Here is a 15,186-nt window from a genome sequence, read left to right on the forward strand (position 1 = left end):
AGACAAGAATGTATCTCACCCCTGGATTTCTTACATAACACAACTTTGTAGTTAGTTTAAGTACCCACGTAAAGACAGACCCTAAATAATAATGCTGAAGCTTTCATCACGAATAAGTTTCTTAATCAGATGCTGATTAAGGTAAAAGTAATTTATACCATTGCATTATAGACTTTTTAGTCTTCCATTACGCCTGAGGGTTTCCAACACGATTAAAAGTAATTTGACTGTGAAAAATTCTTTATACGTTAGTTTTATACCGTTTTATTGTTTTGGGCGCGTTGACAGGTTGATAAGCTGAAAGCACTTCCTGAACTGTTTGTTAAAACTCCACTAGCGGATGCTTTTCGTTTTGCCAAATCAACCCCGTTAGAAAGCCATTCAAGTGGAACTAACCAAGAAAAAATGGAGCTACAGTATTCTATTGAAGCAAAGTTTCGAACCGAATGAAGTGTTCCATTTACGTTTTGACCGAAATTTTGTTACTTCTCAGCAAAGTGGGACTAGTAATGAAGACCACCTTTGCAGGTGGACAACTGTTTCCGGAACATTTTTACCTTGAACGAAACGTTCCATTTCTATTTCGACCAAAATCTTCCGAGAGGTTGGCGTAATAAAAAGGGCACAGCCTCTTTACTGCCAGAATCCCTGAGCTTTTTTTATCCTGTTGTCGCTGGCAATTTCAACAACACTAAATGGTGAGTTTTATTTCCAGTGGCTACAGTAAAAACTCGCGACTAAGAATTTGGTTTTTAAGAACTTGTTAGGCTAAAATGTTCCCATTAGGCCCCCTCTAGCTATAAAAGGGGCTCGGGAACGAATTATACAATTCTTTTGTTTTACTAATGCACGGCGCGCGCAACTTACTTAGTCAGATATCTGCTAGCAAATAACTAGTCTGTAGGCTTTTAGCCAATGAAAAGACCGTTAGTGAGAACAACGTATAATAATTACAAATAACAGCTGTAAAGTCCAAACATACACATTCAAGTAGCGAGTTGAATCAGATGAGAACAACACCAAGAACATTTACTACTCGTTCTTGCACTCTCCGACTCACACGGCATACACTACAACAGCAGAACAGAACTTTTAATTATCTTAGCAAACAAGGATAGTTTACATTAAACAGTTTTTGTTAACTTTGAAATTTTCAAGCCACTTATCATGTCTATTATAAGTCGGTTAGTATTTGCATTTTAGTGCTCAGTCCAAAGAGAATTTAGTAACACCTAAGTTTCACCGACTTTCAATTAGGTATTGCCATATTATATCTATATCAAACGCACTGACCTTCTTTCGGTAATTCTTTAATCAAGTAACTATTGCTTATTCATTGACAACGAAAAATAGTCCTATTTGAAAACCTATTTCAAGCAGAGAAATATATGATGGTAGAAGTTGCATTATTTTATATGAATGACGAGCCACAGAACCGGAGTATGAGATAAAGATGCAGATCAGTTCTAATTTTCTTACATCATTTGCCAGGTCAGGCAATTGGAAATAACTTTACTGCTGAAAGATTATTGCCCAGACAAACAAACAGGCTCGAAGTTTCAATAGTATTCGTAGTTTTTCCTATATAATAACAAGTATTTGACATTTGGCTTTCATGAGTCTCGAACTTTGCGAGCGACTTTATAGTAGGAAAGACTTAAAATAACGGTTAAGTAGGGCAAAAACAAGCACGGTTACACCATCTTTTAATAATTGCAGTTTCTCAGTTTCTCATATGTGACCGTCAATTGTGCGGAATTAAAGAAAGTACATCCTTTAATACCTTAAATAAAAACCTCGTTTATAGAAAGCGCCTATTAAGGAAAAATATTTCCATTTTCCTACACAAGAATACATTCATTTGCTCTTTAGAGACTTTTGCGAGGAGAATACTAAAAAAGCGAATAACATTAACTGAATGCATTATACTCGTGAGCCTGACCGATATATACTGATCACCTTTCGATCTGGGCAACTACTGTTTTGGTATTCGACTGGGAAAGGAAAAATTTTCAGCTTAATCGTTTTTTTTATAGTCTCTTTATATTCTTTGTTTTCCTTAGGATAACTGGGGAGAGAGATAAGGAAGTCGTTTTTCGTGATTCAGCCTCATCATGGATGCGATCTGACACTCAGTTTCCCAGCCAACTTCCAAGTATTCTCCACTTTCAGTGAAAAAAATGTTTTCGATCTCTTTTAGAGACATGTTTTCGTCACATCCTCGTTTGCCGCTATTCGCGCAATCTTTACGTTTGCTGAGGTTAACTTGACAGACCTTATGGGCTGAATCGAAGATGTCTTTACATCTAATGGTAATTACTATAGAGGGGATACTTCCTCTGTTAGTTGTCTATTGTGGATAAGTTTGGAACGCTGAGCTTAATAATGCGCCAGCTTCCAGTAAACCACCTTGTTTTCGCATCGTGTTGCCTGGGGAATACCGTTACACGAGAAAGCGCAATAACAACTTCTCTACTCGACATCACGTGAGAAAGATCATTGTGACCCAAGGGAATGCCGTTCCAGAAACTAGACTACGGTGGCCTGGACAGATATAAAAATACAGCCAAAGAACTACTTTTCCATTCGTGGAGAGCCAAACTACAACCGGCACTTCTTCATCAACCGGAACTATGGGGGCTGTTCCGGTAATGCCGGGTGGATGATAATTGCTACCCAAGGCTGCGAAGTCTCCAACACAAGAACCCTATTCTTTACAGCAAACAGCCTACATTCACCAAGTGGGCGCAGAAGAGTGAGTTAACCAACGCATAGGGTCTATCTGTATGAATTTATTTCGACTTCGGGAATGTTTCCTTCTCGCGGATGAGCAAGGCAAAACGTCATAGAGGAGCATATTGATAAAGCGAAACAAAAATGATGATTGGATTATTATCACATTCACTTGGCGGGCTAGGTTCTCGCTGGTTGGAAAAGCAAGCGGGGGAGGGGGTATAAATATGAATTTGTTTGAATTTGCAAAAGTAGACAGTCCCTCGTGGGTGACTGATACTGATGGGTAGAAAGGATTTTCATTTTTCAGGTTTTAGATGACCGATACCCTTACTGTATCATTGTTAATGGGTCATCGAGGCTAATAGTGTAGACAAACACAAGCACTACTTCCTTCGCCGCTGCACTACAAAAACACTACTTCAACTTGTCACATGACTCCAGACTTCCTCCGGATCAGACACATCCCTCCCTCTCTTCACTTGCAAAGTCTCACTACTACTAAGTAACATGAAAATGTCAACAGTGTCTTTTTAAGGTACAATTGATACAAATTAACACTTCCGTAGGCACAGCCTTATCAAAGTTGCCACTGTCATAGCAAAGTAATTGTCTCCCTCATGTGGTAACATAGTCACTAAGTCTCTCTCGCGTCTAAGCACTTAATTATCGCTGCTGAACTGGTGGACTTAATGACGTCAACCTCCACCCATCGGCTAAAATAATCCACTAGGACCAGCAAAGACTCTCCTGTTGGCATAGGGCCCAGTAGGTCCAATGCTAGAATAGGTCCTGCCACGGTCTCTCAGGTATCCTGGTTGTCTTCACTGGTGGAGGCACTGTCTCCTTTGTCATAAGCTGGCACTCATAACACTCTTGGCGCTTTCGTTCTGCATCTTTATCAACACCTGGCCACCACACCTTAGATCTCAGGCGCTCCTCAATCTTCACCACCCTCTGGTGTCCCTCATGTGCAAGTTCTAAGACCCTCTTCCTCAAAATGTTAGGAATCACGATTCTAGTTCCACGCAGGATGACTTGGCCAATATAGGTAAGTTCGTTACGTACCCACACATATGGCTTTGGAGCTTTCTCCCAGTTCCCACTTATAAGACAACTTTGCACTGCTTGCAAATCCTCATCCTCAGCTGAGGCACTCTCAATCTCCTGAATCTTTAGGGCTATAGGTACGGCACTGAGAGCAACTATTCGAACGTGCTCATCATCATATCGACATTTCTCTGAAGCGGGGATCTTCGTCAGACGATATAGGACATCTGCAATGTTGTCTTGGGACTTGACACAGCATACCTTGTAATTGTATGGTTGCAGTCTTAGCACCCAGCGCTCGATGCGTGCAGATAGTTTGGATCCTCTCGAGTAGACCACTTTCAATGCTTCGTGGTCCGTGACTAAATCAGAGGTTGGTAACCAAAGCAGGTAAAGGTTAAAACGTTCACAGGCCCACACGGGAGCTAGTGCCTCCTTTTCAGTTTGGCCGTACCTCCTTTCGACACTGCTGAGGCTTCTGCTGGTGTAACAAACGACTCGGCTCTCTCCATTCTTGTCCTGGACCAGAACAGCGCCTAACCCCACGGGACTTGCATCGGCTATCACTCGCGTGTGTGCATCTTTGTCAAAATAAGCTAGCACAGGCGCAGTAGCTAATTGCTTTTTCAGTTCTTTAAAGGATTTATCCTGCTCACTGCTCCAAACAAAGGGTACCCCCTTCCTGGAAATTGCTCGTAAAGGCTCGGCGACAGTTGCAAGATTAGGAATAACTCATGCACTAAAGCCAACCATACCAAGAAAGCTTCTCACTTCCGTTGGAGTAGATGGGCGGTTTGCCTCCAGCACTGCACGTACCTTCTCTTCTGTTGGACCCACGCCATACTTTGAAACTAACAGCCCCATAAAGACTACCTTGTCCATTCTGAATTGGAATTTATAAGGTTGAGGGTGAGGTTCTCCTCTGCTAATCTCCGTATCAATCGATATAGATTCCAGTCATGCTCCTCGTTGTTCTCACCATGTACTATCAGGTCATCTGCAATATTCTGGACACCACCAATGTCTGAGACCACTTGTCTGATTATCTGCTGATATTTCCCAGGGGCAGATGATTTAATTACTTTTTACTGAAATCTAAATTTGAATGGAAAATCATATGGACTTCCTCGTTCGTTGCACTTTTCGTTGATAGATCACATAGAGAATTTCAGTTCGAAGTGATTGTTCGCTTAAGTTTAGTTCCGCAAGTTTCTATTTGACAGTTCTTTATTCGCAGTGAAGAAAGATGAGGACTTTTTGAGAGCGGAAGCCTGTATACACGAGTGGCTGAAAATCATCTGGCGTGGATGTTAGTTAAAACAAACAAGAAAATTAAAGCGTCTAAAGAAAATCATTTACCTGACTACGTTTTTGGACCACTCTTTTGGACGAACGACATCAGCCCTTTGAAGTCAGTTTGGATATTGCGTGGCCTGGCCATTTCAGAGGAAAGTATAGTCGCTCATCTTTGTCTCTGTCTTGTAAACACCTCACTTTGTTTTAAGAAATGTAAGAAAGTGGAAAACTTATGTTGAAAAAAGTGACCAGTAGGACACAGACTTTACATTTTATTCCTTAAGGTTTTATTCAAACGGAAAAACCATCACAATTTTAACCTAAAAGAATCAGAAATACGAGAAGATGCAAGTTATATCTGAGCTTTCCTAGACTGAATGTTTCTTTTTGTACGAACTTGAAAAAATCATTCAACAAAAGGAAATAGAGGAATTTACTTCCCCAAATCATTTCGGTTACGGAGAGTTTGTAGTTGAGATTTTGAGTTATTTTTATACGATTTTGCTACGTTTTTTTTCTCCATTTATGTAATTCTCTCGCGATTATTGCAACGTTATAAACAGTCAAATTAAGAGTTTTGTTTTATCGTATTACATAATTCTCTTTGCGCCTTACGATGCAAGACGGGCACCACTTACAGTTTGATTATCTATTTCCCAGAAACGCTTAGCGATCGTTATCCTTTCACAGATTCATTTTGGAAAGGAAACTACTTTATAATAATTATATAGGACCAAATTAAGTGAAGGAAACACACACATGTCAAGCATGCGCACAGCCACATCTCCAGGTACAGATTGTAGTGGCAGCCGTGGAAGGCTGGCACTTAAGGCCCTTTAAGTCCCGGTATACACATACAAATTCTCAAGTCCGATCTCAATGCATTTCCTTGAAAAATTAGTGGAGAGAATTTGTTAAAAGATCAAAGCATTATCTTTTTGGTGTTATTTTATAAATTCTTAGGGTAACCTTTCTACTTGACTAACAAATAGATTCCATGTTGCCGTGCTTCTGTTCAGTAATAGATCACAGATGACGTCAAAATGTCGTAAAAACAAAGAAGTGGCACACGAGCCGCAGGCGAGTGTGTCACTGTTGTTTTTACCACATTTTGACGTCCTCTGTGATCTATTACTGAACAGACCCACGGCAACATGGAACCTATTTGTTTTATACAATGATCAGAAAAGAAAAAGACCGATACACACACCTGCCTCGAACCGCTTGACCTTTTGAGGATTTGTGCTAGTTTTTAAGTCCCAAACCCAACTTTTCATCTTAGCTTCTTCTTTATCTTACTTGTGTATAGTTTCTTCGAAAAGTTTTTCACCGTCTTTTCTTGCTCAAAGAAGAATAATAAATAATAGCGAAAACATTTTGCAAAACAGCGAGTCTCGTAGCGAAGACACACGATGGCAACTGTTGTGAAGATTTCTTGTAGTTTAGGCATTGTCAAGTAGTCAATAGCTTTTTTGGTCTCCGTTTCTCCATTTTTCTTCTTTGTAAATAGCTCCTGCTAAACTTTTTCCGAAGCTTTCACTTGCCTTAATCCGAAATAATCTCACAAACATTTTCAAAACAGCGTGCCATGTTGAACAAAACAAAGAAAACAAGTTTCCCGTGACGTCATCCATGTATCTGTACTCTAATAGATCATGGGCAACGACCAATCACAGCGCGCGTAGCATTCACATCATTGTATAATTATGTATTGATATCAGTTGTTAGGAGAAATTTGATGTCCATGGAGTGCATTTTCGCACTCTCTTCAGCAGTAAACGAAGGGGTCAGGGGTCACCTAGTGAGACCCTTTACCTGGGGCAAAGGCATGCTGATAAGTCCTAATAAGGACGAAGCAGCTGTGAATGGCTGCCAAATCCCAATGATATGGCTGTGTGCAGACTCAAGGTACTGCATGGCCATACCGCGGAGTTGGTAGTGTGTGCTTACTTGCTAAATTATTTGGTCTTGTTTAAAACTATAGCCTGGAATTGCTTGGGAGATTCGTCAGGTTTTGGCATCTAATCCAAAAGCCTGCTGGGGCAACTGTCACCATTATATCTTTTGGAATATTCCCATTGTACCGTTTTTTCTCGCTAGAATACGAAGGTTAATTTTTTATATAGCTGAAGCATCTTTAAAGGTAACGCTTCCCTCCTCCCCCCCTCCCAGGACTTTATTGAAATAAATTTTAGTTAAGTTCTAAGTTAAGAATTGAGAACTCAAATGATGGAGGGCAAAGGATCTTGAACTCGAGTGTCGTTATGTGATTCGAAGTTTCCATGGCTCTGTATCCTCTTCTCCTTATGAAATATCCAGCAACACATCTTTGGTGGAGCGTTGCAGCGGCTGGACGAAGGCTTGACAATATCTGTGAATAAATCAAAATTCATACATATTGTTAGCGGTTTAGCCCTGCTTGTCCGTTCTACGTCACAAATTTTTATTTTATGCCTTTAGGTATAACATATAAGGACACGTATCTAGTCATGAGCTCAGCTAAACTACATTTTTGTTTGATAACTGAAAGAGCATTTAAGGCAGGTCTTCACTAGCGACGGAGTCGGTGTCGGAGTCGAAATCAGAAGCGTTGGGGTTAAAGATCTAGTGAAAACAGCGTCCAAATGCTACGACTCCGTCGTTTACGATCGAGTGAAAATTAGGCTGTCGGAGTTGCAAACAGAAGCGGAAGAACTAAGCTAATCACAAAGGGTTGGAATTAGCGTTGTGATTGGTTTATTCTTCCGCTTCTGCCTCCGACTCCGACAATCTGGTTTTCACTAGATAGTAAAGGACGGAGTTGCAAGCGGAATCGGAAGAAAATGAAAACGTACTGATTCTTTCTACTCCGATTCCGTCCCGCTTGTGACTGAGTCTGCTTACGACTCCAATTTTTGATTTTCACAAGGTCATGAGCGCTCTTACGACTTCGCTTGCGATTCCGATTCCAATTCTGTCGTTTCTTGAGTAAGTTTTTCTGAAGACCTCGCAGCAAATCGAGTTTTTTTGAGCATCAATATCTTGGAAGGTACATGAGTGGGGTTAGGGGAGGCCTAGACTGAACTCAGTCGAGTTTTGCTCTAAATTAAAAGTAGAAAAAAAAATCGAAGAAGCATTAGAAAAGGAGAGACATGATAAACTATTAGCCACCTTTTATTCCTTCACTTTTTTTCTTCTTTACAAATCTCTGGTATAGATACAAAAGCAGTTCACAGAGGAGGATTGCTGCGATCAGTGCTCCCAAAAAGATTGTTAATGAAGTAACAAGGGCGAAAAAAGTAGGATAATTCCTCTCCAGTAGAGAAAACCCGTCTTCATCCATTGCGGTGGAGAGTTCGTCCTTAAAATAGAATTTTAATAATATGAGCAAAGAACTTACTTTTTGTTAAAGAAAGCAAGCAATAGGACCATTTCCGAGTTGCCCTTGGCCTGTTTTATTAGCGAGGACAAGTGCATATCCAGTGATATGAAAATGATTTTTTATCCGCATTGAAATAAATTAAATGGTTTTGCAATTAGACTCGTTTTGAAAGTGAGATTTTGGAAGTATTGACGTGCAGTTGTTGACGTCCAAGGCTATGAAGGAAGGGCGTAAAACGTAAGGCAAAGTTAAGGACTTGTGCAGTGGAACTACACTTAGCTTTTCAGCTTAAGTTTACAAGTGCACCACTTAGACCTTATTCACGATACCCGCCATCCTTGCATTTGGTAAAGGACTGATAGGATAGAAGCGATGTCACGTGGTTTCTCAGGGGACAAACAAGTGATAAATCTGTCAATACAAGAAATCGCAGTCACGTTTATTTTATCCTAGACAACAAAACTTTTTATCTTAAAGCGATAATAGAAACGTATGGGTGAAGTGATCGTTGTTACTTTTTTGGACGCAATAGCGACCGCAGATGTCCTCATAAAAAAACAATATAATGAGATATCAGTAAACTTGTCAATTCTGGAATTGTACATTTGGCATGAGTAAAATTGTTTTCTTGTTTTGAAAGAGTTAACCAACTGACCGTCTAATTGAAACAAATATTCCAAATAGAACATAACAGGGTTAAAACCAAACTAGTAGGAGGTATTAACAAGCGTGGTAGAGGATTTGAGTTCGCAACAGCCGTGACTGAACAAATTCAGCCAGTGACCGTAGGGGAACTCGAACCCGAAACCGCCGGATTGCAGATCCGACGCGCTGATCACTCGGCCACGCCCCAACCCATAATATGTCGTAGTTATCCCGTTGTTTTATTGGATATTGCTTTTGTGTTAATGAGCAATAGTTAGTTGATTAAAAAGTTAGCGAAAGAAGCTCAGTGAATTACTTCCATTGATTAAACCTAATTACCTTCATTTCATCCTTGAACTGTTTCATAACAGAGTAAACATCCTCTCTGCGATGCAAAATAAGGTTTCGAATGCAGTCCTCGGCCGGCCATTGAAAGATAGTGTCTTTCTTGAATGCGAAGCCATAAGAACGTGTTCTCTCAATAATCTTAACCAAATTCAGTCTTGAATCTCTAACTTGTTGCATCCAGTAAAGTCCGTGGTACATCTCATCCATTATACCTGTCACAGTCTTATTTAGGAGAGCTTTTTGCATGTCTTCAAAGTTGTCAAAAACTGAGAAAATAAACGGAGCATGAAGACAAACAATCTCGTTAAGAGAGAGGAATTTTATGATTCCCAACGCTCAACAACTACAATTTACAATTAATTAAATCTTATATATAGCGCAACTTCCCATTGCACATGATTAAATGTGCAGTTACAATACTTGGGAGCTCTTGCCGCTTGGAACCTCAAGCATAAATTTTTTGTTGGATTTGAGAGAATAGCCACAAAACATCAAGGGAACTAGTCGCATGTTACATCAGAATGAACTGGCCTGCCAGCACATGACCCACAGGAACCAGTTGCAGCTATGAATTGGAACTTTTAGGCTGAGTTACGTTCTGTTCAAGAGAACCAAGCGAATCATTTAAATGGAATACCTTTTTTAATTAAAAAAATATGCGACATAACATTTGCAAAAACCATGATTTCCAAATTCAAGTTCAAACCGGTGTTTAGACTAAAGAAAGCTGTGATGTGCTACCCAAGTATAAAATTAATGGTGAAAAAGCTAGTAAATAGAGCAAGAAACGGGATTCTTTTTCCTTCAGTGCTGATCCCGTAAGCGGGAACGGAATAAATGAACTCTCGTTAATAATTAAACACGTGTATACGACCAGTTAGTCATGTTAATCTTACGTGTTGGGCTTGCTCCCTGTTTGATAACTTCTTGGAATGCTGGACTTCCCTTCAACACAGCAATCTGCAGTATGGATAATCGAGAGCACGTAACATATCACTTAGTAATTATTGGATGAGGCCGAGTACTGTGATCTGAAGGAATATAGCAGATAATTTTTAGGAGAGGGTTATCAGTCAAAGCCGATAACATCCTCCGAGATCTGCATCACATTTCTTCAGATCACCCTTGAGCGGAATCCAATAATTGTTTTAGGTTTCCGCCATTTTCTACTGTTCTACCAAGACAATGCAACCTCGTCTCCAGGGCCTCCCGGTTGCCGTCCCTTTTTCTGCCGTTTATCGGATAGTATTGATGTCATTTTATCGGATGTAGCAAACGACTTCCAAATTTGGTCAGCCCTAACTGGTTATATTATAAAAAGAATTAGCCGGAGGATTTAAGGGCAATTATTTGAAAAGGCTGAATATGGTTTGAAGAAACAAGCTAAGCCAAATAAATATTTTATTATTCTTTCTATTATTCATTCAAAATATTTCCAAGGTCAAAACTTGCTTACATGTTTAATTTCCGTCGCTTTTCTGCGTAAGTTCAATGCATCCCTTTATCAGTAGTAGAATAATTTACGATTGACGTCAATCTTTAAATCAACAGTTTTACATCGATATGTTCTTTAAAGTTCTACAAACTACTTTGCTATTCTTATAGGTAGCCTCTATCCAACAGAGTCCACAAACCTTTAATGCCCATTTCACAGACTATTAAGCTCATAAATGTGCAAACGATAACTTTAATCAATGAAAATAGCCAAAGGAAACATCTGAGTAATTTTTGATAATGAATATTATACCTTCTTTCCCACCAGGTCTACATCTTTGACAGCTGCTGTGGCGAGTGCTGTGGTAAGAGTAGCTGTCAAAACTGAACACACTGTAAGTCCAACCATGATCCACACGATAGAGAATAATCGAGCAATAACTGACTTAGGAGCTTTATCTCCGTACCTTAAAACAAGAAGAGCTTATTTTTCAATAGGTCTCAATGCTGCTCTCTGATAAAGTCTGTACCGTTGTAGTAGTGGGACGCCGAAGCGCCGATAAGAGGGACTAAATGGGGAAAACGAGAGTACTGTGTGAAGATGTGTGTGAAAACCCTTTAAAGGCACCTTTCTGTCAGAGAATGCTTGACAAATACACTGTAAGATAAACTACATGGGTTCTTATAAAGACACCGAACGAAATAACGTCGAATAAAAACTATAAAAAATTAAAACCAGCTGGAAACATCAAGGAATAAAATTCGTCATCATTATCCATTTTCATCCGAAGCCCATGAAAACCTCACTTTAAATTGAGCAAAAGTAAATGCCAGTTGTTTTTCAAAAATACCAAACTCAAGTTGAGCGAGAAATCGCTTCTCGTTACTACACTTTTTTCATTGTCAATTGACGGCTCTTTAACGTCCGGTTTGGTCGTTTTTGTTCCATATGAACCCATGCATATTATCCTTCCTGTATCCATTAAGCTTTCTATTTAAGCTGTGAATAAAATGGTAATGAGCACAATTAGCGAGGATAGAACTTTCTACTGGTACCTCATTTAGAAAATTTTAGCCTATCCTGACAGAGTTACAGACAAAAACACATTTTAAGCAACATTTGGGGAAAAAATCCACCACCACTTTTGCTATTTACCCAAAATTCTTTGCAGATTAAATTTGTCCCTTTATTGGGAAGTAAGCCAGCCAAACTTTCATGCGAAATTAAGAAAGACGATAAAGTGGGCAACAAAAATGGCCATAAAAATAAAGTCAAAGAGGAAAAGAAGAAAAGAGAAAAGAGATCGAAATAGATTCGCCAAATTTTGGCTTATGCGGATGCACGAAAAACAAAAAAGCTGCCTACATCCAATTAGCAGAAAATTATGTCTTCTTGTTTCAAATCTCTCTTTTATTTTTAGCTATTCCCATGCTAACTGGCCGAAAAACGGTTCAAAAAGGAAGATTTGGTCAAAAATGCGGTAAGTTACACTTGTAAATTACACGCGTAAAAGTTTTATTAAATTGATCCCTGTTGCAAGTTAATTGACCGGTTGTCATCCAACCACCATATAGAAATTGCTGTAGGCAAATTAGGGCACATGAATTATATACGAACTTCGTTTAGTTAACTGGCAGGCACGTAGCATGCAAAGAATGCAAAGGAGTAACATTTTTGCACAAGAAACCTCCAAGCACTAAGCGTTAGGTTGACATTGAAGATTTCTTATTCTTTCCAGTCACTTTTATGCATAAAGCACTTTATATGCTGATACTTTTAAAACCGCGTACTTCTTTAACGAATCAGCTGTCCGCACATGGAAACCGCATGTGTTTGAAACCGTTTTCCAGAGTGGATTTTTTTCTTATCCGAAGCGTTTGGTGATTTCGTGTAGACGACTGCCGACCGGATATTTTTGAAGTCAAGTACTACATAAACTCAAAAATGCCGCGAAATCACATCGCGAGTTCGGTTTTTGCGCATGCCTAGTAGCTAGTAATTAGCAAAATAATGTAAGTCGCAGTAGTGTATTCCTACGGATGGGTGAATCCAAACCGGATACACCACAACAAATATTGGTGTTCAGCGCAAATAACAATAATGCGGTTTTAGTGTATCCGGATTCGTGTGGAAGTGCATTGCCTAAATTTGCTTTTATTAGTGATGGTGCAGTTGAATTTTGATTCACTTACCCAACGGTTGACATGGTAACGAAGGCCCACCAGAAACCTTCAAATGCCCCACGATGAAAACGACGAGGGAATTCATCTGTATTCCATGTTGTCTCCTGTTAAATAAAACAAAAATTAAACGATATGTCTATTTAGCCTTTGCACTTGTCAAACTCAACTGGATATGCCTGGTCGGTTGTAAACACGCCGGTTCGCTTGTACGTTTACACCACAATGTGTTTACATCATGTACCTTGATACGTTAAACGGGCCACAGGTATTCAAACAGTGGCTTCGTCAGAGCCAGAGGTCTACAAACCCGGGACGGGAAACCACTGAAGGGTAGTTTGTGTAAGGGTTTACCACTGAGGCCATCAAACCATGCCATAACCCTTCATTTTGCTACCCTGTTTAATTTAAGAAAAGAGACCCTTTTTCGTGGCCTAAATATACGACTTTGTCCAAGAACGTTTGACACTTTAAATTTGGAGTCAGTTAGTTTTTTTGGTTCTAAAAACCGGTCACACTACAATGTCGGCCGCGCAGCAGCAAGGATCACATCCCGCAGCATTGTATATACGTTTAAGCCAAATAAGGAAGTGCCCCCAGGAGCCAAATATTATATTACGTATCTTTTCAGGTGGTCAATCTTGCCACCTTATCAATTCAGTTTTGAGTACTTCATTCCCTACCGACAACACAGTTTCCGTTTAGAAACTTACTCCATCTCGTTGTAAATAGGGCTGAAAATGAAGATATAATAAGTAAATGTGGTTGTTTATCATTTACAAGAAGTTTCCGTAAAAGCGGTTGGAAAGTAAATGGAACACGATTTCTCGGGTCGTTTAGGTGGAAATTTTCCGAGAGCAACATATTAACGTCTGAAAAGGTAGAACCGTTTTTTCCCGGTGGGAGTTCGCGTTCCGTTTCTTCAAACCACCTTTGATACCATGTTCAGGCCTTCGCGGTCATTTTCCGGTAAAAGGAACTGATTTGTACTCTTGAAGGTAAACGTGATTCCCGGACGAAATTTACTAGTCTTAAATTTTGCTCACCATTTACCCAAACTGTGAACCGAACGGTTTGCCAATGCAAATAGGAAACACCATGTATTTATTCCAACCAGATTTGGATTTTCCCCAAAAAGCGCAATGATACTTACCAGCGCCCAGACACAAATACCAGAGATTGCGCATAACAACACTGAGATGAGCACAATCGGCCACTGTTTGTAAATGGTTTTCCATAGAACCTTCAAATGATTCTGTTTGACATCATCCTTGTTTCCAATAACAACCAACCCGGGAGATTCAAGGACTTTGATAAATGCCAATGTACCTCCATATTGCTGGTCAAAAAACTCATTTTCAATGTATACTGGCATTCCTATAGAAGCTTTATCATAAAAGATATTAGCATGTAACGTATCTATGTTTTCCGCTTTGTGGGTATATTCAAAGCGTGTCCCCCTGTTGTCGAAATGTTTGCAACAAAACTGAACAGCGCGCCCTATTATACTGTAGAATACACCGTCTAACTTTTCAGTTTGTCTCGTGCTGTTCTTAGGCTGAGAAATAAAAGGAGCAAATGACAGCCATGTTATGTTGATTACTCGGGAGCAAAGCGGTGAGTCGCAATTAGGTGTTTCTCGAACCGACGCTTCCGTGGAAAAGGTCGATACGTTTTCACCAAGGGATGTTGGCACCATCGTGGTACGATCTTGAGTGTTGTTGGTTAACCCAATGTAATAGGATGACGTCTTATCTGTCGGATTTGTCGTAATGCTAGTAGGACGAATGGTACCATTTCTCGATGTGTTCGACGGAAGGCAAGACGAACCGTTTTCGTCGGAGCTACTTTGCTTCAATTCCAAAATTTTGATCATCAAGTAATTCAATTCTCCCTCGTTTTGCGCCAAGCAGACAAGTAAAAAGCGAAACGTAAAAGCAATGACAACAAACTGAGGTTGGGAAAACATTTTCAAAAATTCAGTATCTTTGATTGTTTAAACACCGAGCAATGCTCTGAAGCGTCATCTGCTGTTAATTCCAAATTTACATACACGTACATACATAAACTTTGGAGAATGGGGCTGGTTTTCATAGTACTGCAGCTGTTTATTAGCCATCTACTCCTCTGAACGTGAC

General features: G+C 39.8%; 1 protein-coding gene across 1 annotated transcript; it reads right to left on the bottom strand.

The window, feature by feature from the left end:
* Positions 1-7,270: 7,270 nt before the first annotated feature.
* LOC140930716 (uncharacterized) lies at positions 7,271-14,747 on the bottom strand. Its single transcript, XM_073380428.1, has 6 exons — positions 14,202-14,747; positions 13,061-13,155; positions 11,181-11,334; positions 10,330-10,393; positions 9,425-9,699; positions 7,271-7,450 (listed from the first exon to the last, which is right to left on the bottom strand). Exons 1-6 carry the CDS (start codon positions 14,745-14,747, stop codon positions 7,271-7,273), a joined length of 1,314 nt encoding a protein of 437 aa, XP_073236529.1.
* Between the last annotated feature and the right edge of the window lie 439 nt (positions 14,748-15,186).

The sequence above is a fragment of the Porites lutea genome, chromosome 1, assembly GCF_958299795.1.
Source record: "Porites lutea chromosome 1, jaPorLute2.1, whole genome shotgun sequence".
NCBI classification, from domain to species: Eukaryota; Metazoa; Cnidaria; class Anthozoa; order Scleractinia; family Poritidae; genus Porites; species Porites lutea.